Raw genomic sequence first — 27,793 nt, forward strand, 5'->3', positions numbered from 1 at the left:
GCTTTCCTGACACTATTCCTGCACACTTGGACAGCATCTTTATTGTCCTCCTGGATCACTTGATCCTGCTTCCATCTCCCAGTGTATTAGTTCTGTGTATAATTTGGACAAAATACCTTTCAAATGATGAACAGATTTCCTTTAGAGAGTTGTCCATACCCTGTCAAAGCTGAGCTGCTGTGCAGGCAAAACCCCAAGAGCTGAGTCAAGACACACAGCAGACAAAAATGAGCCTAAGTGGATCTAAGAGATAAGAGTGCTTTACTGGCAAAGGGCAGCAAAGGGCTTCTACAGCACCAACTTCAAGCATACCACATAATCTGAAGAAAAATTCAGAGGAAGAAAGGGAAGAGAGCAGGTGGTAAGTCCTGTGGGGTGACACTGAAATCAGATATCTCATTGTAAGGATGAAATGGCACAAACAGAGGATCTCATACATTATCAGAACTGACACAGGATTTCAGTTTCACTAGAGTATGTTACTACTCACAGTCATATTAGCTGACAGAGTAACAGGGTTGGAAAGCTTTAAAAAAGCACAAAATATTCCAATAGAGAGGCAAAAGAAGAATCTCTGATACCAGAGTGAACTATATGATACTAAAAAGAGAGGAGCAAATAAAAGGACTGAAAAAACCACTTAAACCAGCTGGTTAGCAAGGAGGGAAAAAGGAGAACTGGGTACGTTTTTAAATAAAAACATATAAGCTGATTCTCAGCATAAACTGACATTAATTCCATTAATATAAGTCACTTAACAGGTTTATTACACAAACTAAGTTCACTGTTTTGAATTGATGCTGTAGGCTCACAGTGAGGAACACACACCTTAACTGAAGTTTTACCTGCACAAGGGTTGCTGACTCAGACCCAGTGTAAAGGACTTTACAAAAGGGGTTTTTTCAGCAACTATGTTTAATTTTCTAACCACAAGTTTCTCTTTCTGGATTCTACCTATAACAATGCTGTCCCTACTCCTCTACAATGACCACTTACCTTCTTTAACTCTTCCTGAATACTTCTGCCATTTTCTTCTGAGGACAAACTCTCCTTCTGGTTTTCAGGGTCTGTTCTAGGTTCTGACTCTTGTTCTTCACCAGAAGATGTTTCCTTGTCACTCATTTTAGCAGCAAGCTGAAATAACCTGGATTTAAGCTCCTCCTCCATAAGGTCAGGCTTGATATTATGACGCTGATCCTCACTGCTTATATCTGTTTCTGATAAGTCATCGAAATCCTACAAAGAAATTAGAAGAACAGTATAATTACTGTATAGGCACAGAAGGAAAAACAAACAGCTTCCTAGAAAAGTATAGCTATGATCACTCTGCAGGGAAACTAGACAGAAAGCACACTAAGTGTGCTGATAAAAAATACCATGTCTTTACAGAGGAATGCCAGCAAACCCCCACTTGTTGGATTATGTTTATTATTCCTGTTTACTTTTATATTATGTAAAAAGAAACCATCAAAGACATTATGTATCTGTGTGCAACTAATTAAATATGCCTAAATGGCATTTCCCATTCCCGGCGCTGCACTGCCATCACTCTCAGGCATGGTGCAGATAAAGAAAGTGAATTGTGGGAATGAAATAACTTGTGACCTGGTAGTTGTGTCCAGCTTTTAGCTGAAATCTGTGCTCAGGTTCCCCGACGGCTTCGTCTTGAGCATTATCTGTGTTTTTCTTAAAGATTACTAGAAACAAGTTTTGAAAAATTTCTCTTTTATTACGTGATGGTGCTTAAGATTTTCAGCTTTCTCAGTGCTTATTTACATCAGTGGAACCTCTACAGCGATGATTATTTTCCAAACACCAACCTCCTTGGAATAAGTTCAATCTTTAGGAGCACCTTCTTTTCCTACTCTTGGATCCTTAAAGGTGAGAAATACTCAGAGGCTCAGTTAAGAACAGTGGGTGTTACAGACTCGACCACAAGTCCCTTTGGAGGCTGAACAGAAGAAAGGTGAAATGTTTTTGCAAGTTAATAATGTGGAAAGGGGGATATTTTTGTCAGCTTTTGCAGGAAATCTGAAAATATCTCATGGTTGTTCCAAAAGCTAATGTCCAGATACATATCAATTCATTTTCTGGATCTGTGCTATCTGACTAGTACCTAATTTTCCCTGATTTCCACTACAGTCCACGGAGAGAGACAGGCATCTCTCAGAGCAACCTGCTCCACCTACAGTGCTAACTGTCTTCTGAAAATGTTCTTCTCTCCCTGCTGGCTGCTAAGGGAAAGTTTTGAATCATTAGACAGCTCGTTTAGTGTTTCAGTCAAGTCCACAAAGTAAGGTGGAATTAGGTGGTTTTAAAAGTGATGAATTCTGAAAGTGGAGCACAATCATGACAAAACCACCCAGAAGGAGGCTATGAAGAATGCAGCCTGGGACCAGAGGTGATAGGCATATCTCAGCAGGTCTAAGAGGCTGACTTGGAGAAATTCTCAGATGGGAAATTATTCCTATTTGCCTTACACTCTCCTACCATGACAGGACCACACACTGCTGGAGAGACTAAAAGCTGTTGTCTCTACAGATCATTCGGAAACACAGCTTTGCACAGCTACTCCCTCTGCAGCCACAGAAGCAGTATTTATGGATGGACCAATTACCTCCAGTTCTCAGAGGAAATGTTAACTCTGACAACTCCCTCACAAACCCTACCTTCCAAACTGCTCTTAACGGATTAACACATCATGTTCATAATGTCAGTCCTCATCTCTCATACAGTAAACTGCACTGTAGTGTCTAGCACTTTCACAGCTTTCTGGACAATTTCTGTTTGCAGTTATCTTTGAATCAATTGCACAACTAAATTATTGCTTTATAGCTCACCTTCAGGATGCAGAAGGCCCTTTTAGAAAATCAGGATTTGAAAGTACATGCCTAGGTACAATAGAAGGGGAACCATGGGCTTATGCTGAAATGTATTCTTTTCCCAATCAGCTTTTGCAGAATAAAAAGTCTTTTCTGCCAAATGAACTTCAAAGCTGTTCTGAATAAGATCAAGAACAAGATTTCAAATCAGTGTGCTTTGACTTTAGTTTTATAATATGTTATGATATGCTTTTATATACATGTAGAAGATTGGTGTCATTTCACCTTTTTAATTAAAAATCTGTATTTATCATAATGGTGCTGCCTCAAATTGTAAGAATAGATTTTTTTCAGACATACCTTGCATGTCATTCAGCAACTCATTACAACCCCCACCCAACAATCTGCTAATGAAAAATACAAATCACTAAACTACTATAAAAATATCCGAAAGTTGTTGTGGAATCAATCAGTTCATCAATTTGTACCCAGGAGAGAAACAATCATAATTTACGGGATTTACAGGATAGAAAGCACAGCTAAACTGTGCACTTGTATTTTAGGAGAATACAGTTTAGTGGAGATACATCTCATTAAACTTGAACTATTTACAGTTATGCATCTAGTCTAAGCGAATTACTAGAATCCCTCTTTACTTGAGTTACCTCCATTCAGTTAACAGGTACCTCCAAAAACCTACTCTCATCTACCAAAACATGCGGTTTAAGATTACAAGACTTGCTAGTGAGCTCTGACAGCTCTGCACCAGGGTGTGGGCTTCCTCTAGCAGTGTCTAAGGCACGAAGAGTACGGTTTACCTTGGGGTCAAGTCTGCAAGGAAGAGAAGAAAATCCTATTCTATGCAGATATTCGAGCAGATCAAGCTTGTAAAGACAAAAGTTTGCTATTCTTGCTTAAATAAGCTGACAAATACGTGTATAAAATCTAGTGGAGCAGTGAGGGAAGCTGCCAGTCCAGAGGGATGAGTTTTCCCACGTTTCCACCTCACTGCTGTATCATGAAGTACTGACAGACTTCATCGTGCAGCAAGACATTCATGATTCCTCTGAGGGCTTCTTACATAGACCTGCTAGGCAGCTGTATCGGAGTAGCAATACACACATACCCCCACAGAAAGCACCACCAGTTAATTTAAAGAATCCGTATTGACAACAGCAGAATCACAACTCCTCTTGATCCTGAAAAACTACCAGTCTTCCCAGGATCACACATGACAGCACCTTTTAGGTTGATCTCTACTGACTCTATCCAAAGCTCAGTGAAATCCTGCAGAGCACTGCAGCTGACTACCCATGTATTTTGGAGGAAGGCATGGCAGGACAATATTGCTAAGTTGCCCAGCTTCAGCAGGATAAAAAAATTGAGGGTATAGTTTTATGAAACAAGGTGAGCTAATGTAACAACCTAGTGCTGCTGAAAGAGTCATCCTGCACCTTCCTGTCCTTTACTCAGTTTAATGAGTTGGGTAGGCTTGGTGATGGGGTCCAAATGTGTGCTAGAGCTGACAAGGGAGAGACTTTGGACCACACTGGAGGCAGGTGGAGGGAAGGCAGGAAGGTAGACAGGAAGGAGGTATTCCACTTTTGGCAGCAGCAAGCTGCTATGTTACCTCTGCCACACGTCACACCGTTAGTGAAACATTCCCAATTCTAGCTTATGCTTTCACACATGTAACAGAATTTTCCTAACTCACTGGCTGGGAAACTTAAAGAGGTGTTTACTACATTTGTCAGCACAGGTGAAAGTCATGAGCTGCCTTGGCATCCCTAGGGTTTTATTCCACATTAGCTAAATTTGTGTTATGAATACACATTATTTTTTAGGAGAGGACTTACCTTGAGGGTACTGATTTTATTACAGCTGGATTCAGGTATGTCTATTATGCACCTTTCTGCCTTCCAACTTCCTTACAATGAGCAGGTGGGGTATTTACATTTGCAAGAGTTCTTAGTTCCTGCTTGCACACAGAGATAATGATATCCTATAATGCTACACTTTGTGGTCCTGTTACTGGTAGGCTGCTCAGCTTGTGTGTTGAGCTTTTCAGATGGTGGCAGTAAACTACTTGTGAGGAGATGATACCTCTTTCATGGATTAACAAAAAATTAAAAATGTATTAGAAGCCACAACAATAAAAAAAAATAAATACATTGAAAGGTACTATTATTATTTATTTCATAATTGCTATCTTAAACTTCATTATTCTTTACTGCTCACACTTCGGCTCTATCTGGTATGTTTAATGGCATCTTTGTGTTCATATAAATCACTGTGTAAATTCTCATTTGCATCTATCAGCAACATATAACACTAACATCTGCTAACAAGAACAAAAGGCTACTGCTTTATCTGAAAACAGAGTTTCAGTGAGGGCCTGGCAGACTAACACAGCCACAAACCCAGTCTCACTAAAAGAAAATGAAGTGTTTCTATGCAAGCATAAGTCCTGTAGCAGGCAATGAACTAAGAAACACATCCTTCCTCGTACACACTGTCCAAATCTTTGCGTGCAAATGGCTGATAACACAATGTAATCCTAGCAAGCAGAAAAAAAAGCCCCAAAATAAAGCAAGCAAGCAAAGCACTGGCTTGGAGGCTCCAGAACCAAATCCATGTTATACTATAAACTCTTGAGAGAAAGCTCCATTCATATAGGAAACCAAAAATCAGAAACCACAATTTTTAGAAGACACAAATTGTGAGGTTTGCAGACAGTTTCTCAGTGAGAGCTAGTGTAATTTCAGGGCAGCTGTTTTCAATAAATACATCCCAAGCGCCATCCCGTGGGGACCAGCAGTCTGACAGTGCTCAGCCCTTACCTGGCTGCAGAGCAGGAGGGCTGTAATTAACAGGTGGGGTCTCCTGATCAAAGAAGCAAACTCATAATGAGGGCACTTCCTTCACTTGAAGCAATTAAGCCACTCCACTTTGCATCAGAAATATAGGAATTGAAGCTACACTAAGTAACGTCTCCTCCTCTCAAACCCATAATGAAAGCCAATATATCAATACTATTATTACTAATAATATCAATTATTAATATTATTAATAATAATGAAAGCAGATAGATTGGTGGTTTGAGTAGCAATTTATTGTAAAAAGTTACAATTTGAAAAATAATTATCATTAAAAGCAAGGTTGCACTTCCCAGTTCAGGTTCCACAGGAATCTAAGTCTTCTATGGTACATAAGCAATTAGGTTATCAGAAATTTATTACAGTAGCACCTTGGTTTTATCAGGACAGTTTTCAAGTCTTGTTTCATGACTGCATTTACAGCATCTCTACAGGCAACCCAGTAAACCAGATTGTTCTTTTATCTATCATTAAGTGGCAAAAAACTCTCCCAAATACAGTACGTCTTGATATCCGTTCTCAGGTTTCCCTTTTTAAGTTGCTCTAGACTTTATACAACGAATTCTCTCTAAGTCACAAAGTCAGTATTCCAGTGTTGAGTCTAAAATACATTTTTTTTAAAAATGCCATGGCATTCTCCTAATCTAGATACTGGATTTTGATTGAAAAAATACCTGATTTTAAATAGAAATTAAATTGTGAGTAATGAAATGACCAGGGTTGTTCAAGAACATAACTGCTTACAATTTTCTGGACTTGGAGCAGGGAGAGAGGAAAGGGTCTGTTTTCATTTCACTGTGAGTCTCAAAGAGCAGCAAACAAGAAAGCAATCTTCACTACTTGAAAACTAAAAAACAAAAGCCAACTTTTAGACTGCTAAACTGAAATCCTGTTCTACTATGCTGATGAAAACATAATGGTTAGCAAACTATCATTTTATTATTACAATGCAGTAAAATAAGGTTATTACTGCAATTCAGTAAAGCACGGAAAAAGTCTGTTTCTTCACCACAATTTACATATGATCAGTTGTTCGGTGTCTAATGTCTAGATGCAACATGGTTTAGAAGAGTGTTTTGTATGGTTTCTGCAAATTCTGTGTAATCTTAACATGTGAAAATCTATGCCTGGTTTAAGATCCCACAATGAATCTTCCTTAAGTTTATGCTGTCTGCAGTTCTCCACGCACTTACACCATTGTTATGTAGAAACTGTTTGCGTGTAGGGCGCTCCCTGCTGCAGCCTTAATCATTCTACCAAGATCAGTAAGTTACTTTGGGGATTATATGAAACCCTGACATCCCTTTAATCTCATTTTTTAAAGCAATATAAATGATGCCTGGCTAATTTATTTTCATACCTCAAATCATAATCCTTATGCTCACGATCATTTTAATTACTTCCTAGAATTGTTCAACCATGCAAATCCTTGCTATAAATTGTAGTAGCCAGTCCATTCCTGCTCCCAGAGGTGCTTGTGTACCAGAGATCGGAGTAACAGTTCTCCAAATGTGGGCACTGGCTGTCAAATCAGCCACCAGGGTGTGTGTGTGTGCATACAAACACAAACTAAATGTATATAAATCCACCCATACATAAACTTCCTAGTAAGAATTTCATTCCTTTGAAAACAGTAGTGTGATCTGGAGGCAGTGAGGCTCTGCCTGCCCCACTGTGGCTGAGGGAGCAGAAGAGCAGGAACAGTCTCTTTTAGCCTAAAGGGTAAAATGAAGGGGAGAGTGGGTCAGAATCCCAAACCTTGCATTTTGAGCCCATCAGAGAGGTATAAGTAGCACTTAAGTGACAAAGCAGCTCACGAGAGCTTGAAAGAACAATCATTTTCCACACCAGCTTGCGCTCTGAAGCACACACTAAGATGCTGAAGGATGCCGTCATGTATGTCTGGAAGCACTCTGCCTTTCTGACCTCTACTGGGTGAACGTGGGGAGGTTTAGATTGGGTATTATGAAAAATTTCTTCACTGAAAGGGTTATCAAGCACTGGAACAGGCTGCCTGAGGAAGCGGTTGAGTCATCATTCCTGGAGGTATTTAAAAGACTTGTAGGTGTGGCACTTAGGGACACAGTTTAGTGGTGGACTTGGCAGTGTTAGGTTTATGATTGGACTCAATGATATTAAAGGTCTTTTCCAACCTAAATGATTCCATGATTCTATAACACCTCCAGGACCTTTCCTGTGAGCTCTGATCTTCTATACTCTGCAGAGCAGTAGTAACTAGAAAGGCACAATATGAATACAGACACATATAGAATGTGCACAAATACACAAAGCCAGAAAAGGAAATGCAGAGGTCTGTGTACAAAGTACAGTCTTTGTGCAGTCCCTGGAAAGCCCCGTAATTCTGCCTGATGTTCTGAGAAGTCATTAATGGTCACTGACATGTTAGAGCATATTATCAAACATACATGTTGAACTCCCCTTCAACAACTCTAGATTATAAAGGTTTGAGGACATGAGTATAAATGAATCAGTACAAAACACCTGAAACACCCACACCTAAAAGCAGATGGAATAGATACAGAATTATCAATACTTTACCCAGCATTAAAAACTTGCTGAAATCCTAGAATCCTCATCAGCTGTACTGATGTTTTTCTATGGGAAATGCAGGCTAGTAGCATAAGCAAAGAAAACCAATTCCAGGCATCCTAAAATTGCTCAGATGGTTTTAAAGACTGGGTCAGGTTGCTTGCAGGCAGAGGCATAGGGAGAAGACAGCACTTAGCTCCCATTACTCTGCTGCAGCAACGATGCAGCTCCAGGATTTAAGAGGGGTACAATACTGGAAATGGAACCGGACAAGGGGTCAGTATTATCCTCATCCAAGTGGGTAATTAGAGTTAGAAGTGTGCGTGCACTGCTAAAAAAGTTCTGGGGGTCAACAGGATCCCTTACATACTATCAGTCCCAGGCCTGGACAAACTCCAAACAGAGAAGACTTCTTGGCTTTCTGGTTATCCCACGCTTGTTGTTTAAAAGAAATATTTGAGGAGTATGTTACTGTCTTCAAGTTGTATGATCAGTTTTTCCAAGTTTGATCTGTTATGTTCTGGGTTTGTTTGGTTTTTTTTTTTTAATCGATTGACAAACTATTTCAATGGAATTAGTTTGCAAACACTCACCCTAACACATCAGAACTCATAATCAAGTGGCCAATTAAAAGCAGACATCACTTGCACCATATTTCAAAAAAAGCCCTTTCTGAATTTCTGCTGCTCATTATCCTTATCCCTTACTAGGACATTTGCAAACAGCACACAGAAGATTCCCAGGTATATGAGTTATTTCTTATTCCAGGAACAAAGGAATTAAAGAAACCTCAGTGCAACAAAACAGGTGATTAGTCAACATTTGTTAGCTGTTGGCAAATCCTAACTTCTTTTTTTTTTTTTTTTTTTTTTTAAGAGCACTGTATTTTACAGCATTAACAATGTCATTGATCAGATGCAAGTGGCATGTTTGAGAAAGAGTTCATGGTATATGTAACCCTTTACCTTTGCTTCTTCTCAGCTAGGAGCCATGAGAAAGATAAAGCTTGCAAGAACGCTCCACCTCCCACTCACAATCCACATGTTATTGCCAGCATAGCTTAATTAGTTTTGCCTAGCTCGTTTTAAGAATGCATTTGGCAAACTCAAACACAATTACCTGACTTAAATTCATCTTGTTGGCTTTTGTGTATTTTTTTTCTTCACATAATTCATCAGAGATTGCTTTGTTCTTCCTCCACCTTCTTGATCTCTTTTCTAAATTGTAACGGACTTCTTCAGTCTCACTGCTGTCTGAATACTCCAAGCTGGTTGCCTGTGGGTTGAAATTTACATCCAGTTCTCCATGGAAATGTTTTTTTTCCATTCTGGGCGTATCACTTTGAGTTCTGCTTTGTAACCAGGGAAGTTTGCTAGGTCCTTTAGCTTCCTGGGAAGAGTTTACTGAAGAGGTTTCCGAGTCCGAGAGCAGTGTCTCAGTATTGGTGTATAACCCAGAGGAAGGGGAGGTCACTGCCTGGTACTGATCATTGCCATAAACCCATTCAGTACCATACTGGGAATTGGTATAATAGAAATCGTCTGGTAATTGCCGAGGTCTCCGATGCAGCTTGTTCAAGGCCACATTCCAGTCGTACTCATCCTCACTGTCTGAGCCCATCTCGTCATAGGCAGACACAATGCTGGATTCATTCTCCAAAGCTTCGAATACTTGACTCTTTGGTTTGGCGAGCATTCGAGGACGAGGCAAAGTGACATTCTTCAAAGCTACCCAGTTTCCATCAGTGCTTTGAAAAACAGAAGGTGGATCTATGAAAACGAAACAAGAACAATTGTGATCACAGTGTGAAAGGCTCATTTTACTTGCCAGTTTGCGATCAACTGGCCACAAATTGGAGGGTTCAACAAAACTAATGAAATGCAAGTGCTGCTGCTACATGAGCACTCTCAGGTTGTGAGCCATGCTGCTGTACTCCTTTCAATCAGAAGCCACTACTTAAAGCCACGGCGATGACTATTTAAAATGTGAGAGTAGTTGGACCAAAGCTTCTTTCTAAAAGAATTATTATGAAAGACTGAGGGAACATCAATATACAGACATGTATAAATCCTGTGTTTTGCAAATTTCTTTGATTCTGTGTGCAGGTCTGGTCCCCCATCTTGGAAAGGAAAGATGGAAACAGGATCAGAGAAGAACAACAAAGGTTGCACCAGGTTTGGAAACGTCTTCCATTCAGGGAATGATTAAGTAAGCCAGAGCTCTGCCATCTGGAAGAGAGAAGACTGAGAGGGTACATGTTAAAACAGATGGGGGAATCTCTTCCAATCTAACTACTACAGGACATCAAGTGAAACTAGAGAAATCAAGGTTCAAAACAAATAAAAGAAACAAATGGGATGCAATGGGTACCAGACCTATGGAGCTTCTTGCCTAAGGGTGTTATGGATGCTAGAAATTAATCTGAGGTAAAACAGAGATGGCTATGGACATGGAAGAGAAATCCACTGAGGTTTACTAAATACAGAAAAACACTTCTAGCTGAGATAGTCATAAAGCTGAAAGTTCTGGAGGTTCAGAGCCTACTCAGAGGCAGCATGAAAAATACTTGCTTTCTCCTAGTCTTTCCTAGGCTCTTGCTTATGGTTGCTGTTGTATCCTAGACTAAATGAGTTTTTTGTCTGACCCAAGCACTGCTGCTCTTGTATTCTTACACTTTTTCAGAGTATGTTTCACAATTCTGACAGAAAAAAAAAGCCACAAATATGGTCAAAAAGTGCTGTATAACTAAGAGAATTGCATTTCTTCTAAATTTATTTTCCATTTCCGATCAAACTTGAAAAGTCCCTTCATGGGAAACATGAATGTCTGATGACTCTACCTCCTACAGCAGTTGAATAAAGATACAATGCCATGGGTTTACACAATAATCTCAGCCTACTGAATGAACTTTTCAGCCTTATGGATTCCTTCCATGGGTTCAAATTTGCCATTTCCAGAAAACTGTAGAAATACTTATAAACTACTAGTTTTCTAAAACTGTAAACAGAATATCCCTATTTAAAAATGGATGAAGTAAAATCTGGATCGTGTTGTAGATGATACTCAAGCATCTTGCATTACATGATTACAAATATTTGGGGCTTAAATTCACTTTTTTCCCTGGAATTGTTCATAAAAAACATAAGTATGCAGTAAGAATGTGCACCTAGTTTAAAAAAAAAAAAAAAAGTCTGTGGTGTACTACCACCAAAACTTCCCCACAAAAATGAAACAATAATTAAATGGTAGTTAAACTTAGGAGCTATGTAAGTTTTAGAACAGTTTTTGTATTCGCTACTCATTTGAGTCCTTCTGGCTTGTTTTCACTTCCTAAATTTCATGCCAATTCAGAGAACTTGAGAAAATACATCACTGAAGTCATTGTTACTGCTGCTTAAAAAGAAAACAAAATAGTAGTAGTTTTCTTGTAGCAGTGACTAGCTGAGGACATAAGGGAGGTTTACAGGGAGAACTAATAACTCTTTATTGTAACATCTGATTTTGGAGAAAAAAAAGAATATAAGCTATCAAGCATAAAGAAGTTCTGCTTGTTCACTTTTTCCAACTATGCTCCTAATCTAAGTATAGGATTCTCTTGAGAGAAAGATGACCTTTCCTTAAAAGCACTGTTCCTTCAAACAAAGCAAACAGCTCTGCAAGATAGAACTCTCCAATTGGAACTGAATTCAGCTGCACCACATGACACAAACATAGTGCCACACACCTTTTTCTCTCCCAAACCATATCCCCTTATTTTGTTTAGCAACAACACATGAAAATCGGTCAAACATCCTCAGTTATCTTAAGAAAGGACAGGATAATAGTTGATTACATCTTAGAGGGTAGGTAGGGTGGAAAGGAAAGCCACTGAGAACTTTATATTCAGAAAGCTGACTCAGTTTTATCCCAGCTTCAAGTAATGTCAGATGCTTCCTTCCTGATTTTCCAAAACAAAGTCACTTACTTGAAAGTATGGATTTTGCACACAAATCTTTGGGTATATGCTATAATTTATCCATGTGAGAATGAAAACAGATTTAAGAAGTCTCATTGTGAAACTATTGGTAAACGGGGAAAAAAAGCACAGATTAATGATTTGGCTCTTGAATCATCATTTAAACCAGTGCAAACTGTAATCAAAATGAATTGTGAACTGCTTTTTGGCTACATGACTAAAAAGCCCACTGATGTTACTACTACTTACCCCACACAGGCCTACAGGCTTGGGGAGGTGTGGCTGGAGAGCTGTGTGGAAGAGAAGGATAACATGAGCCAGCAGTGTGCCCAGGTGGCCAAGAAAGCCAACAGCATCCTGGCTTGTATTAGAAATAGTGTGACCAGCAGAAGTAGGGAGGTGATAGTCCCACTGTACTCTGCACTGGTGAGGCCACACCTGGAGTATTGTGTCCAGTTTTGGGCACCTCAATACGAGAGGGATATCGAGGTGCTCGAGTGAGTGCAGAGGAGGGCAACGAAGCTGGTGAAGGGCCTGGAGAACAAATCCTATGAGGAGTGATTGAGGGAGCTGGGACTGTTTAGTTTGAGGAAGAGAAGGCTGAGGGGAGACCTCACCACTCTCTACAACTACCTGAAAGGACATTGTAGAGAGGTTGGTGCTGGTCTCTTCTCACAGGTAATTGGCGACAGAACAAGAGGGAATGGCTTTAAACTCCAACTGGGGAGGTTCAGACCGGACATTAGGAAAAAATTTTTCACAGAAAGAGTGGTCAGAGAGTGGAATAGGCTGCCCAGGGAGGGGTGGAGTCACCATCCCTGGATGTGTTTAAGGGTCATTTGGATGAGATGTTGGGGGATATGGTGTAGGGGAGAACTTTGTAGAGTAGGGCTGATGGTTGGACTCGATGATCCCAAGGGTCTTTTCCAACCTGAATGATTCTGTGATACTCCAAATCTTGGTTGAGATTTCTTTCATTTTCGGTATCCTAATACAAAGCTGCTTACTACTGCATAGGTGAGATCATATTTACACATATTAGCACAACCAGCTATTTACTTTAAGCTCAATAGGCACCACAATTTCATCACAAATGCGGTTCTTAGATGAAAAAAGCAGAACAAATCCTCTGAACACCTGAAAGGAATCTGGGTCAATTTGTCATTCTCTTATGGTTAAGCAATTGTTAAGTACTAAATTGCTCAACAGTTGAATTCAATGGGATTGAAGTGGGTTCTTAAATTTAAGCACCCAATTAACTGCTTTACTGAAAATAGGCCTTCCACTAAAACGCCCAGGAGAACAACATTTCTGACAGGGTGTTGAATGAGCAGTTCACAAGTAATGCATACTTAGTTAAGTCATATTTTAGTACTACTTTACTATCACTTTCTTTTTTGGGTGAGGAGGAGTATTGACACTGTCTAATTTTCAGTCTCCCAGTTTATCAACTAGCATTACATACAAACAAATTGAATTGATGGCCAGCTCCCATCCCTGGTCCCCATTATTCCCAGCTGTGGGAGTTACAGCACCAGTAAACTCACCCTACAAAAGAAGTTTTCTGCTTGTTTAGCTTCACAAGCCAATTTGCTACAGGGGTCAGATGGGCTCTACAGCTGTTACAAGAGAAGCAGTAGACTCTGTCATGGGAGGACAACAGCAGCAGATACGTTAACTTTGCTGTTCCCCATCACCTGGAACCAGGGGCTGTAGTGAGCAGTTCAACCCTTCCCCTTGTGCAGCTGCGGGGGTGAAAATTAACCAACTCATCTGTGTAGCATTTGCCTGGTGCTGCACTCTTGTGGCCTCGTGAGCACTACAGCCAGAACAAGAAAGGCAGTGAAAATGGGACATCCTCCCCCTCCAAGAACAGGAACCACCTTCTTCAGTGACAGTCTGTACTTAGGCCATCTTGAAGTAAGTAGGGAATTGCATTCTATTCCAGGATGCTGATTCAGAAATGGGGCTGACTTAGGAAGCTGCTCACCATCCATCACACATATTCACATTCATACTTAATGCATGGAGACAGAGGACAGATCTAGGGCACCTGCTGCTCTGTGAAGTTCTTTCTCATGTAGCTTCCTCAAACTTGTGTGGAAGCAGTGGCAGATTGGTGGATTCATCTAGGTTGAAAATAAAGGTGCAAGGGGGAATCCTAAACGTGAATTATTTCACTGTTTGGTTCACCATGTAACCTCATCAACAGTTAACTTGTGCAACAGAAGGGATACTGCGGGCAGCTGCAGACTCCTTCAACTGGAGGACAGATAGCCAGGTGACAAAGCAGGGTCCTTGGGCTCTTGTGTCCTAGAAGCTCTGAAATGTATCTAAATTAGATGCCTAATGTTTCCTAACAGTCCAAAATCAACCCCCCAAAGGCCGAAATTTTGAATCCTTTCGGGAGGGGGAGCGGAATGTAAGATAAGCAATGACACAGCCCAATGAAATCACGATGCTCAACATCACCAAACAGACATTTTTACATGTGACCCCTGCAAGCATAGAGGTCAGCAGAAATTTCCTGGAGAAGGTCCTTGCTTTAAGTTGCATTTATTCCACGTGTGAGTGAGAACCAAAAAAAGAATCATATTCGTACTAGAAGTATTTACTTGTTTCATTTAGCCTGTCCACACTTTTCCAGCTGGGTAACGCAGAGAGCTTGCGTTCCTTCTGTTTCCTGAATTGTCCTTTTTGCTGTCTCCAAAGAGCCTCAGTCACAGATGATGCAAGGTCTAGTCCTTTACTGGGCATATCTTCACTAGCCAGGGAGAATGCAGATTGAGACCTCTGTGGGAATAAAAATCAAAAAGCATATTTTAAAAATAGAAATACTTAATTATCAAACTCTTTACTGTAATTAATATGAGTATTCAGTTACCCATAGAAGTGTGGGATCTGCTAGCATCCAGAAATGGAATTTAATATGTTCAAAAGAATTGTTTCAGCACTAGATTGCTTATTTATGTGCATTTCTGATGCTATGCAAGGAGGCAGGAAATTGTTTATACTACCACGGACCAGATGGAAAGAAATAATTAAGGTGATGTTGTTAGGAATGTGCTTGGTGAGGAGTGACATCTCACTGCTTCGACTCAAGCTAGCCAGAAAGATCCCATTGTGGTGAGACATGATGATCTATTGTTGGCTCAACAGGCCATCTGGTGTAACAATTTGCAGAAGTTAAAAATTAAAATACAGCAAACAAACAGCCTGTTCCCCAGAAATAGACGTGCAAGTCAACGGATTTTAAAGCAGAGTTCTTTTGTTTGCTAGGACATACATATCACACAATATGTTGGGCAGTTTTATGCAGTCTTTTTAATGAAGTCAACATAGCCTACAATTGCACATCTATTTGGTTTTAGGAGGGTCACATTTCAAGTCAAAATGAGGTAAAAAACTATTGTGATTGTTAATGAGCCCTGACTACTATTGAGGGGATGGCACTTTCTTTTGGATCTCATAAATAGATCAGACAGTTTTGACTTGGGCACTGGGGTCAGTTACAGAAGTCACATTTAAATTTGCCCAGTTTTAAAAACCTGTGAAAGCTGGCAGTGTCCTGCTGATTTCAAGAGAACTCACTCTTACATATCAAATCACATATATAATTCTAGAAACAAGGCTACAACAGCTTGAGTCAAGATTTAACATCTGGCTGACACTTTTGCTGCAGCACAATTATTTTTTTTTTCATTAATAACTTTGCTTTTGATGACAATATGTGCTTAGGCAACTTGAATGGCAAAAGAGATCACTTTTTCAAATGACAATCAGCTTTTTCCCCATAACTTTTTACCACCCAAAACCTGTCTTGGCCTTCATAACAGAGTCAGTAAAAGACTGCCTGTACATGCCAGGGTTTCATTAAGAAGTATGCTTTCAAGTGGCTTGGCTTCTTTACGCAGGCCAAGTTGGCACTCTCAAATCTTTGTAAATTTTTACTGATGTTCAAATTACAAATAATTAACTAAAACTGTTAATCTCAAGAGGGCCAGTCTTTGCCTGCACCAGAGTTCTGCTTTGCACTGGTGCAGATGAAGAAAAGCATAACTTGACTTCCAGCTACTTTCAAGTTCCTTTAACTCCCAGGACAGCATAAGCATTGCTGGGAGTCCTGCTGGTTTGAAAGCAACACTTACACCACTTTTCTGGCTGTACCTCCAACCATCTGAAATGCTCCTGTGTGGGACCTGTGTACCATGCCAGAAGATTTAATTAACTGCAAATCTTCCTGTATCCTTGGCTCAGCAGTGTGGTTTCATAACAGATGCAGTAAAAAGAAACACAACTAAGCATCAGGGTTTAGTTTGGCTTCTGAACTCTGGAGAAAAAGCCAGAGTTACTACCCCAGAATCAAATAATTTCTGTAACCACAATGACCGCATAACTTGGTTAATCCTGTCCATGCAAAGACACAGGTCTTAACATGATGCATTGGAGTGTTTCCTTTCAAATTCAGCGACATGAACTACTAACAATAAGTTCATAGTACTGTATAATTTTATTAGAGGGAATCTTTCAGATGAGTCACTTTCACAAGACAGCTATATTCAAGTGTATATTTAGGCTGTTTCAACACTCAAACTAGACCCTCAACTGATCGAGATCATCTGAATCCTCTTTAACCCTGTAAAAGGGTTAATAATTTAGCACAATACAGACAGGTACAGAAACAGTTCTGATATAGGAATTTGCTCATTAGCTTTGATTTCATCCTGCCAGGATACATGGACAACATAAACAAGCTTGCAGCCTGAAGTTTCAACTGTGCTGTGGCTCACTTCATTGTAAAGCAAGACCTACTGAACTTCCCATTCTTACAATAAATTAGGTCCAGTTCATGTCTGCCATATCCTCTGATATCTTTGTGTTAAAGTTGTTACACACTGAAAGCAGCAACTTGTTGCGGCTGTCACTATTTTCACAGTACCAAGAATATTTCCTCAGAGCACATTCTTTTTCCACATATATGGCAAACACAAAGACATAAGAGATGCTGAAGAACCCGGAAGGAATATTCTAGAGTTTAATCACTAGTAGCTATTTTCCTTTATTACTTAAAGAACTGAATCATAAGAAGAAGAAAAAAAATCAGGAAAAACTTAAGTAGTCTGTTTACTGATAACCTGAGCTCAGATAATGAAAGTACCATGTTTTTTCTTATTATGTAAAATCTGTAGGTTTGACAACTTTTCTGGTGTTTTGTTTAAATGGCAGCTTCTCATCTGCCTACTCACTGTTTCATAAACATCACAGTAAAGGCTGCATCGCAGTGATGGCAGTGTCTGCACTTAGCTCTCAACTAACCTGGGACGCGCCAGCAGCTTAGCCCTGACAACGCAGAACTTGGCATGGGCTGTGAAACCCGCTGAAGGAGCTCAGCAATCCTGCCCTCAGACCCATGCTTCTGCAGCAAAACTGCTACCAGCACTGCCTGAGCAATTTAAAGCTAGCTCAGGTGTGTCTACATGATAGGGCAGATATATCTTTCAGAAGGACTAGAAGATACACAACAGCTTGAAGGATTTAAAAAGGAGAAGGCGAGTATGAAGGGCCTGATGGACGAAAAGCACTGAAAAACAAGGACACACAGAAAAGTAGACACACTCCCATGTGGTATAGCAGTCTAGGATCTCAAATAAGCTCATCCAAAGAAGTTTATCTAAACCAAGCTGTTTCTTTTAAATTGTGTGCTGAAACTTTTGGGTCAGGTCAGAGGGAAACTGCTCTCCACAGTTTCTGCCAACTCTCTGTGGAGAGCAGGAAACTGGTATTATGCAGGAACTACTGTTAATTCCCAGGAAAATCCCTCCAAATGCAGCAAGGGAAAAAGCTTTTGGTACCTCCAAAGCTTGGCTTGAGGCTATCCTCATCCTTTTTCTACACTTTATGTGAATTTTTGATAAAATGTGTCTTGAACTGCTCTGCTAGAAGTATGCACCTCTTCTCAGTGAAGATGGTTCAATGTCACAGAAGGCTCAAGGAGAGAGAAGGAATGCCAGGATAAAATAGCTTGGCTGCATCCTTGTATTCATATCCTGAAAAAGGATGAAATGATGCTACTAGAAGAAGCTGTTAAACTAGCACCCTTTACTACTACTTTTGTAGTTCTCTGTAGTTCTTGTATCTGGAGAGATTTAAATGATCAAGAAGTGACAGCATTCTAATAAGCTCCAATTAAGAATAATAAATAAAAATAGAGGATTAGGTTATTTCTTGTTCTGAAAGTAGGTTTTAGATAGGGACGGAAGGACAGATAGTAGAATTGTGTTTTACTCAGACAAGTATGGGTGGAAAGAAAATGTAAATATTCATCCTTGATAGCAGTTCAAATCACTGTTAATACTGATAATGATACAAAAAAGGAGTGTCAGTAGCCCAGCCTGGTGTAGGAATAGGACAGAAGCATATCCTGGCATGAGAACAAATCAGTCTACATTGGCACAAATTGGCCATTTTTTTCAGAGCACAAGAGCAAATGTTTGTCCACAAGTTTATCTCCAATCAATTATCGGCGTGACCGATGACTTTATCTGAAAAGCAAATGACTTGAGACTTCCTTTTGTTGCTTTTGCAATTAAGAGCAAACTAGAAAGTGTTACGTGGTGTGAAGTTACACAGCAAAAGCTCTAATCTCGGTTGGCCCATTTGCATCAACTTCAACTCAGCTGGCAGCCCTACAACTACAGCATGGGCTACAAACCTATGTACGTGCCTGCCCATGCTGCTGATTTCACTACCACACTTGCCTGTAGCAGGCAGCAGAAGTACACATTACTGTGATGCATTTGTGCCTCCCTTTGTCACAGAGATAACAGCCCATCTGTAGATCCACAGGGGACATTTTTCCCTTGTGGACATTTGCACAGGAAGCAAAACATTGAACATAAGGGAACAGGATTGAGAAGTTTACCTGGCGACTGGTGCTCCATGTAGTTTCCCTGAGCGTGGATGCAGGGAAGCCCTGGAGGCAAGGCCAGCCACCCTGTAGGCTCTTGGATCAGTTCGCATTGGAACAAGGTGCATTTACTGACCAAATGGAGGAGTTGTGGCCCCGAATCTTTACCAATTGCCTACGAACTTGGACAGCAACAAGATCTCAGGGCAGAATAACCAATCCAGTCTATTTTCCAAAAGTATTCAAATAATACAGCAGCCTAATTACAACTTTCAAAAGGAGGCAGGAATGTAGGAGCTTTGGTCCTGATTTATAAAGACATGAGAGGTTAAGAAGATCCTTCCCTCTCAGATAAAGCTACTGGCACCTTTTCTAACCAGAACTTCTGGTTCCTCAGCAGAATAACCCTGTGAATCAGGTGCTATTTTAGGTGTATTTATTTGTGACGAATTACATTATGTTTGCAGTCAGACACTAAGGTACTGCAACTGTTGGTTTCTGCAATAAATTAGTACATCAGCAGATGGCATCGCAACCCAACAGGTCATTTGCTATGTTCACTGCACACACTTATCAGAGACAGGCGCTGCATACCAGGGTGCTGTGCAGTACAGCACAGCTTGCAAAATACAGTTAGAGTATTGACAGGCATTTCCAAACACTTCAGTTAGGTAAGTTCCCACCAAATCCTGCCTACTGGCATCTACTGTGAGATGTTGGTTTCAAAAAGAAATTCCAGACACGCTATTATTCTCTTTTTTTTAATCCCTCTTCAGGAGATTTCTGCTGCATAGTTATGGCTGGATGGAGAGAACTCAGCCTTCATCTTGTACTGGGCTAGCCCTAAAAGGAATCATTTTTGCATGTACAGTTCTGTTTCATTGCTGGCCTTCAGAAAAAAATAAAAAAGAAAATGTGGTTTCTGACAATTAAAGAAGGAAGGAGTGAATAAAAATTAATCACATACAGTGTCTCCTGTTACTCAGTAAATATAAATATTCCATCTTCTGTCTATAACAATTTACAACTTCATGCTTCTGAACACTGAATAAATAAAAACAAGTAACTAAAAGCAAGAACAACCTTTTAAAAAACACGCTTGTGAATCCTAATGTTGATAATTTATGGAATCTTTTCCTTCAATAACTCTCTTATATGTATGCATATTGTTTAGAGAGACAACAAAAAGATTTTGCTCTACATTCTTCCTCAAAAGATGAAAGAGTATGGGTAATTCCTCCTTCTTCTAAAGAGAAGATGAAGTAGCAATCCAACATAGATCCCAAAAGTAACTGACTGAACCCTGCAAAGGATATTCCGGATCATGCATGCTTTTCTCCTCACTTCCCTCCTATTTCACCCTCTTTCTTTGGTCTGGTTTAACTAGTAAACCGTAATTTATTCTGCACTTTAGAGTAGATCAAGGGCTCTCCCAGTTTCGGGAGGGACTGAGAACCCTGGGTGCCACAAGGGTAAGGCAGCTGCAGGGTCACCATGGTGGGAGCCCTTGCAGGCACTGGGACCTCAACACCGGGGCTGAGGGCAGGGAGGGCACCTCTGGATCTGGGCAGCAGAGGCCTGTGCTGTGCAAACTCTGACCTGTGGGGCAGCTGTTAACGTGGGCCTTGAGGACCACCTTGTTTATTCAGGGAAGCAGCCTAGAACTGACAGCACAAACACAGATGACTTAAAAGCAGCCTTATCCGTCCCCCCTCCTCACCCACAAACTCTGTGCTGTGCCTGCTAGCGGTGCAGCAAAAACTCTCGCTCGCTTCTCAGCCCTGCTCTATGAATACAATCAACACACAGACAGAACCAGCAGGTCCCACCCGCCTGAGCAAATACAGTAGCAATCCCTAAGCATCAACAGCTAATGCATCCTTCGGTAAGTAAACTCCCACACCAGGAAGGAGACAGTATGAGCTTGGGAATGGTGCCACTCCGCCACAGTCTATTTATCCCTGGAAGTTATTTTCGCTCTACTCAAATGTATGCAGTCCAGACATTTAGTTGCGCGAGTGAAATACCAAGGGTTTCAAGCATCTGTTCCTTAGTTAATCTTGTATGTGGCAAAGGATCTGTTAACAATCCTACCGCTTCTGAAAAAGGGCAAAACCAGACAGATGAATGGGAGATTTTCACACTCAATTGAAAGAAAACTCCCTTCTTCATGCCCGGACCTAAACACTGGTTAGGATATCCCAGCCATCAGGGCAAATCCTTGAATAGCAGGCTGGGAGAAAGCCAAGATGACTGCTCCCTCTCCTGCAAACACCTTAGAGCATCCGTCCTTCCAGGGTCTGCCCAAGCTGGCTTGTTGTTCACTAGCGACACAGACACAGCCTGTCTGTGCTGGATGGTTTGCCATCCTTCTACTGGCCTCTCAGGCAGCCAATCCTCTTAGAAGAATTGTTCCTTTAAAAGGAGTACAAGAATAATGCTCAGTTAATCAGGAATGGGTCTGTCAGCAGTATGAATTGCACAGCTGTGTAATAATATGTAGAGCCACATATGGGTGTGCATTTATTTTGGTTCAGTTTGGACTAACTGACCTTGAGGATCCAGAGATGGGTTGCAAGGGAGAGAGACAGGAGGTTATTCCCCAACAAACCCATTGCTGCTGAGCATACAAGTAGCTCTACACATCACCACACAGAAATATAATCCATAGTGATTGAGAGACTTCTCCCCCCTCCCAATAACAAGCAGGTCCCACATGTGAAAAAGCTATTGTTTTGGTTGCAAGGGATTTGTAAGCTAGTAATAAGGAATATTTAAATATTGGTTCCAGATTATGAGTATAAACATCCTGTTACTGTACTTACGGGGCTAACAATTTAGGAAAGTTCTAGGAGCACAAAATAGCATAGTTCAATCAATGTAATGGATTTATGTGAACAAGTCTATAGAAGTTTGGGGTAAATCAACTGTTAGGTGCTTTGACAGGAATAGCGGGTAGATGTATCAATGCAACTGTAATCTAAGCGGTGCCTTTGCAGGTACTCCTGTTTGTTTAGCTGTTAGTATTGCTCACATGATCCCCCGTGGCCCATTCTTTTTCCCTCTTCCCAAACCTGGAATATTCTATTACAACTCTTTAAAAAAAACCCCAAATACCAAACAGGGGAGATGTTTCCCAGCTGCATAACACCTTTCATTTGAAGACACCGAGAGCTCAGTTACTACCCTGTGATGACAGTATTACCATATTACTTCCAGACGAGAAAGCTGAGCAACTGAAAAGGCCAGATCCCTGGTTCTGGTGTAGGACAGTATGATTCTAAGTCACTACTAGCATACCTCACTGGGACAGCGCATTTGTATAAAAGGATAGGGAAAAGAGGTGAGCTGGCATTTTCGTCTCAAGTCTAATCACCGCCTCACACATAAACTCACTTTTTTTTTTTCCCCCAAGAGAATACTCTTTACTGAACACAATTATTCTTTTTTCATTAACTTCTAGGTTGCTCAGTGCCCTGCACAACCTTTCATGTCCTGTTCTGACCCTCATCTACAAAGTTGTGCTCAGCAGAGCACTCACCCATCAGGGAGAATCACTGTATCTCCTACTCAAACACCCACTTGACAGAGGAAGCCTTAAATGTTCTGTGTTTATTTGCTTCTCGCTGTGACAATATACACCCTGATTTCATCTAAAAATAAAGATGTGTCAGGCAGCCTGGCTCTGAGCATCACAGGTTTTAAGTCAGACCCTAAAGCTTTGTGATACCCAGCAGTGTATTAGGTTAGCATCTTTAAAACAAAATAAAGCTGAAAGAACAACATATGACCTAAGTTATTTGGAAAATAACATTCTAGAATGACCACCCTCCTCCGTCCTCTCTCCTACTCACTTTCATGCCTTAAAATCTATCTTGGTTTGCTAGCAGTAAGTGCAATTCAGCTGAATTTAGGCCTGCATGGGCTTGAACATATACCTAGCATCCAAAATTGTCATCTTGGATGTTTGTCAAGTGCATGAATAGTACTATGAAACCAAGAATCAGTACTCTTCTGCTAGAGACACATTTCAAACAAACTCAAGATGTACAAACAACTTTAAGAGGACAATGATGTCATGTTTAGCTTTGCACTGATTGTTTAGACATCCAAAGCCTTAAAAAGTGGTACTAATTGCTGAGTCAGAACTGCAAAAGCAGTGGTATCCTATCCTTCTGCTGCAGTGGAAGGAGGGAAATCAGACGGATTACCATGGATAGGGCTGTCTTGATCTGAAATCCAGATCACTTTTGCAGTGAGACTACAATGTTACACCTGCTAAATCAGAAGATGACAGTAAGATGTGTAACCTGGAAAATACTCAGAGAAAGTTGGATCTTCTCATAATAAATATTAATTAAAAAAGACCCGTTATTTTCTGAAGTACCAAGCACTTTTCCATCTCAAAGTGTACTGTTTTTTCCCATTCTGTGCAGAGAAGATGGTGCTGCAGTTGGCTTCTTCTGGAAGGAAACAAAACAGTAAATACCCCATCAAGATCCAGCTGATGGACTTCGGGATAAACGCACACCTGCCTCATTGGAAGTAGGTCCAGCAATATCCTCTGTGCAACGTTCTGATCCCAGTTCACGTATAACAGCTAAAAGCTCCATCTTCCCTATGACATGACACATTTATTAATTAGACATAAATATGATGTTTCTGATACAGAGTTGTTGACAGGTCACAACTGATGTCAGCTGGTACCAACTTCCTACAGTGTTATGCCTCTCTCATTTGAAATAGTTCTCCCACTGTGTCGTAAGACTGCTAAATGGGATTCCTCCTTAAAAAGGTTTTCTTCAAATATTTGTTTGAGACACACCTACAAATGTACAGAGCACCTGCAAAACCCGCAAGGATTTCCAAAGCAGTGTTGGACCTCAGGCTTGTGGAACCTTCCTTCTCTTTAAAACAAATCAAAGAGGAAAAAAAAAAAGAAAAAAACCCACAACTGTCAGTACACTGTGGACCTTATAATTAGCTTAACCAGTAAATTTCTGCTTCCCCTGAGGTGCATCATAATGTGTATTTAATGAAATCCTCCTTTTCCCTATAGCCCTAGCTGTTTTATATACTATAAATTATGGATGAGCTTCTGTTTATATATGCAATCTTTTAGCTGTAAAATAAAGACCACTAATACAGCACTTAGAACACACCAGGATGCCTGCACTCTATCAGTGTTTAAATGGGATACAATATGCCACTTGATCGTTTGCTCTCACTGGCAGTGATGTATGGGGGGAAAATGGACTGAGAGAGCAGAGAAGCATCCACCCATTGCTCTAAGCTCCTCCTATCCCAACATTATACAGCTTTGCTTATTGGTAATGAGAAACAGATGGTGCCATCCATCTCATAAAAAGAGATGGTGAAATAAAATATTCAGCCTTGTATCACTATTTTTAGCATGGGCAAGGAATCTCAAAGAAATCTAAGAGGAAAAAAAGGAAAAGACAATATCTATAGCTACTACTACACCATAGTACTGCAGTTAAACAATCAATAATATATTTCAGGGAGATACTGTGTGTGTGTGTTCCTTAATATGAAGATCAATAGGTCTTGCTCCAGTCAAGCAGGTCTCATGCAGTTGGTCTCATGGCACTGTGTTGTCCCCAGCTTACACAGCTCAAGTTCCCTGCATACAGCATTTACTTCATACTACAAAGAGGCAGTGTAATTTATTTAACGATTATTTCAAAATAAGTGATTTTGAATGAGCAGGAAGGTAATGCAGGGCTTCCAGAGCCCACTGAAAGTTTCTGCCTGATATGGATGAGCTGCACACAAATAGCTGTGATTAAAAGAAAAATTGCTTGGCAGGTATCATTACAGAGTTATATCTGGGATTATTACAACTCCCCCCCCCACACTGTAAGCAAGGACTTTGGTAATAAAATGCAATGCAATAATAAACATGGGTTTCTAAAGGCCAATGTTATCGCATGCAACTGCCCTAAGAACTGCTTATTGCTAGCTTTATTGTGCTAGCGAAACCGCATGTATTATCTTCTGCACAGAAGACAAATAAACATATTTCCTCTACGATAAATTTTCAGTTTTAAATTACAGAATCCTAACTGCCTTAAGATTTACGATCCTTACCTCCCTTTCCTCTGCATGTTTATCTTTCTGTTAATCATGTTTCTTCGTCCTTTTTATTTAATCTATCCCACTTCTGCTTGCTTCAAGTACTAATTTGTTTGCCAGGTAAAAAAGAAAGTCTTAAACAGAGGAAGGTCTACTTAAACAATCCTTATTGGTAAACAGGTTCACATATGTAACTCTAACCCAGTAATGGGTAGCTTTGATAGAAAAAAATGCTCACTTTTATTTTGCTTCCCTTAGGGTTCTTGTGGCCACATAGTCTGTCCACAAGAACCCTGGTTACACTAGGAACATCTGCCCTAATAAATCTGTTGCAAGACCCCCTTGTTAGCTGTGGCATGTACTAATAGGAAAAGGGTTTTATGTTATAGGCAGATCTCTGCTCAAACTAAGCCAACACACACAGGTCAACGGTAGGATGTGTATACAAATCAAGAGGTTGGGGCTTTTTGGTCAACATAGTGTCATCAGTTAGGAAATACAAAAACTTCACTTATTGCAGTCAAGCCCATGAAGATTTGCTGTTACAAGCTTGGACTCCAGAGTTCCAAAATCCATCTGGGAAAGAGTAAGGAGCTTTGCCTTGAAAGAGCATATGGCCATAGGGCCTCTCTGCCAGCTTCCGTAGAAGCTAGGCTTTGTTTTGGAAAGAAAAAAAATATTGCAATTCTTTTGGCACAAAAGGTAACTTTCTCAAATGATATATAGAGGAGAAACCGATGCAGTTTAGTACTGAAAATCTGCTGACAGATGCATGGTTACCATTTGTAGCTGAATGAAAGCAAAGTTGAATGGAAAGCAAGCTCAGGAAAAGGAACTTGGGTTGTTCCACCACTGTTCAATCAAGCAGGCTGTAATTGCTCTACGTTTGCTCTGCACAAATTGCCTTTCAGCATGCTTTCCAGCAGACCCTTTGTTAGAGCTTCTATGACTTTATTTCTGCTAGCCTAATAAGCTAACGTAACTGCAACTATATTAGCTACAGGAACAACTGGAGCTATGCTACCTTTGCAAGGGTGTCTGGTTGTACGAAGAAAATTCTCCTCTATTCAAAGCAAAGCAAAAATAAACACATGCATACTTCAAAGGACAAAATAAAACAATAAAACAACCGTAGCAAAGCACAAGGCAGAAACTGAATTTATGGGAGGTGTGAGAGAAACCAGACCAAGATGGCCAAATTAATTCGTGTTCCTTAATGCACTGTGGGAAGATAACTGGACCACATGGTGACAAATGTGGTAAAAGACCCTGTAAAGAGGTAGAAAGTTCTTATAAAGCAGTGTATACATCTGGATCCTTAGTACTGATTGATGGCTGCAGAAGTTTTGAAGCCGTTCATTGCGGCTTTTCTCTTAGCGTGACATTTCTGCTACTCCAAGTATTTTCCACCAATGAGCCTCCCCCTGGCAAAAAATCGGGACTCAAACTTCTTACTTCATAACAGAATTTCAAAAGGTGTTGAGTTCAAGCTTAACTCTCCAAATGCAGAACAACAGGCTTCTGGTGTAATAACTGAGGATTTGAACAGCATGTTCCCCTCCAGAAAGAAAATTCAGTTGAGTCAGACGCAAAATTAACTCTCCCTCTCCTGGCTCTTCTGTTCCACAAGCAAGCTGCCTAGGAGCTACAGAGCAAATAAACACGCTCACCCTGACTTGTGATCACTTGGTTAACAGCAGCAGCTTGAAGGCATTACTCCTTCAATTTGGAAATAGGTGGGGGACAAGAATGTGAGTCTGTATCTGAGAAATTCTGGCCTGCAGTCTTATATTCTGGCACGAATATATTTTCACCGGCAGTATAAGCTACCAAACGTAGCTGGGAACTAGGGCACAGCACACATTCAATTCTGGTGGTTCTGCTCAGCGGGGGAGAGGTGGTTACTGCTGCAGTAGCAGGACACTTGGGAGCAGCAGCTTAAACCACTGTATCAAAATGCACTGGAACTCATCTGTCACTGTCCTCCCTCTCCAATTGTCAAACAGCCTATCCAAGCCTATGGCTTATTTTCGCTTCTTCTCCCTGACTGCTGCTCTTAAAATGTTACTAATGCAGCTTGTCGGATTTTCTTCAGCTTGATAGCAGGAACTAAAGGCATTATGCCGAGAAATAAGTGAAAGAAGGAGGAAATAGTCTTTAGTATAAGACATAAATGGTGTTCTATGGTTGGTTTTACTTTTTTGTGGTTGGTAGTGGCTGTTTTCTTTAAGATGGCTAAGGAGAAAAAAAATTACAGAAATCTAACATCGTAGAAAAGAAAATATTCAGCAAAAATCCTAACAAAAGCTAAGTGAGCATAAAAACTGTTTTAAGGAATAAACACTGAGGCACTGAGTCCTGTTAGCATTCAAATCAAGCAGTGAGATTGCTCATATCATAAACTTAGTCCTCCACAACACACTCACCCATACAACACAATGTCTGTCATGTACTTCCATGGCCCATGATGTTCTAGGAAAGCATGCAACTGAGCGACAGTCCAGACACAGGTTTAATGTTTGTTCTCTGCAAGTCTCTATGTACCATTCCAGGCAGTAAGTATACTTATCCATGTTTTCAATCTTTC

General features: G+C 40.4%; 1 protein-coding gene across 3 annotated transcripts in view; it reads right to left on the reverse strand.

Annotated features, from left to right (window-relative positions):
• The window catches only part of MYRIP (myosin VIIA and Rab interacting protein), a 237,573-nt gene that overhangs the window by 23,096 nt on the left and 186,684 nt on the right, over window positions 1-27,793 (reverse strand). For all 3 annotated transcript variants that reach the window (XM_074840967.1, XM_074840974.1, XM_074840956.1), the window contains exons 9-11: window positions 14,819-14,996; window positions 9,368-10,017; window positions 997-1,236 (exon numbers count right to left, since the gene is read on the reverse strand). In XM_074840967.1, the coding sequence (XP_074697068.1) occupies window positions 997-1,236; window positions 9,368-10,017; window positions 14,819-14,996 (1,068 nt within the window). The remainder of the gene's footprint in view (window positions 1-996; window positions 1,237-9,367; window positions 10,018-14,818; window positions 14,997-27,793) is intronic.

Source organism: Strix aluco, chromosome 1 (genome assembly GCF_031877795.1).
Source record: "Strix aluco isolate bStrAlu1 chromosome 1, bStrAlu1.hap1, whole genome shotgun sequence".
NCBI classification, from domain to species: Eukaryota; Metazoa; Chordata; class Aves; order Strigiformes; family Strigidae; genus Strix; species Strix aluco.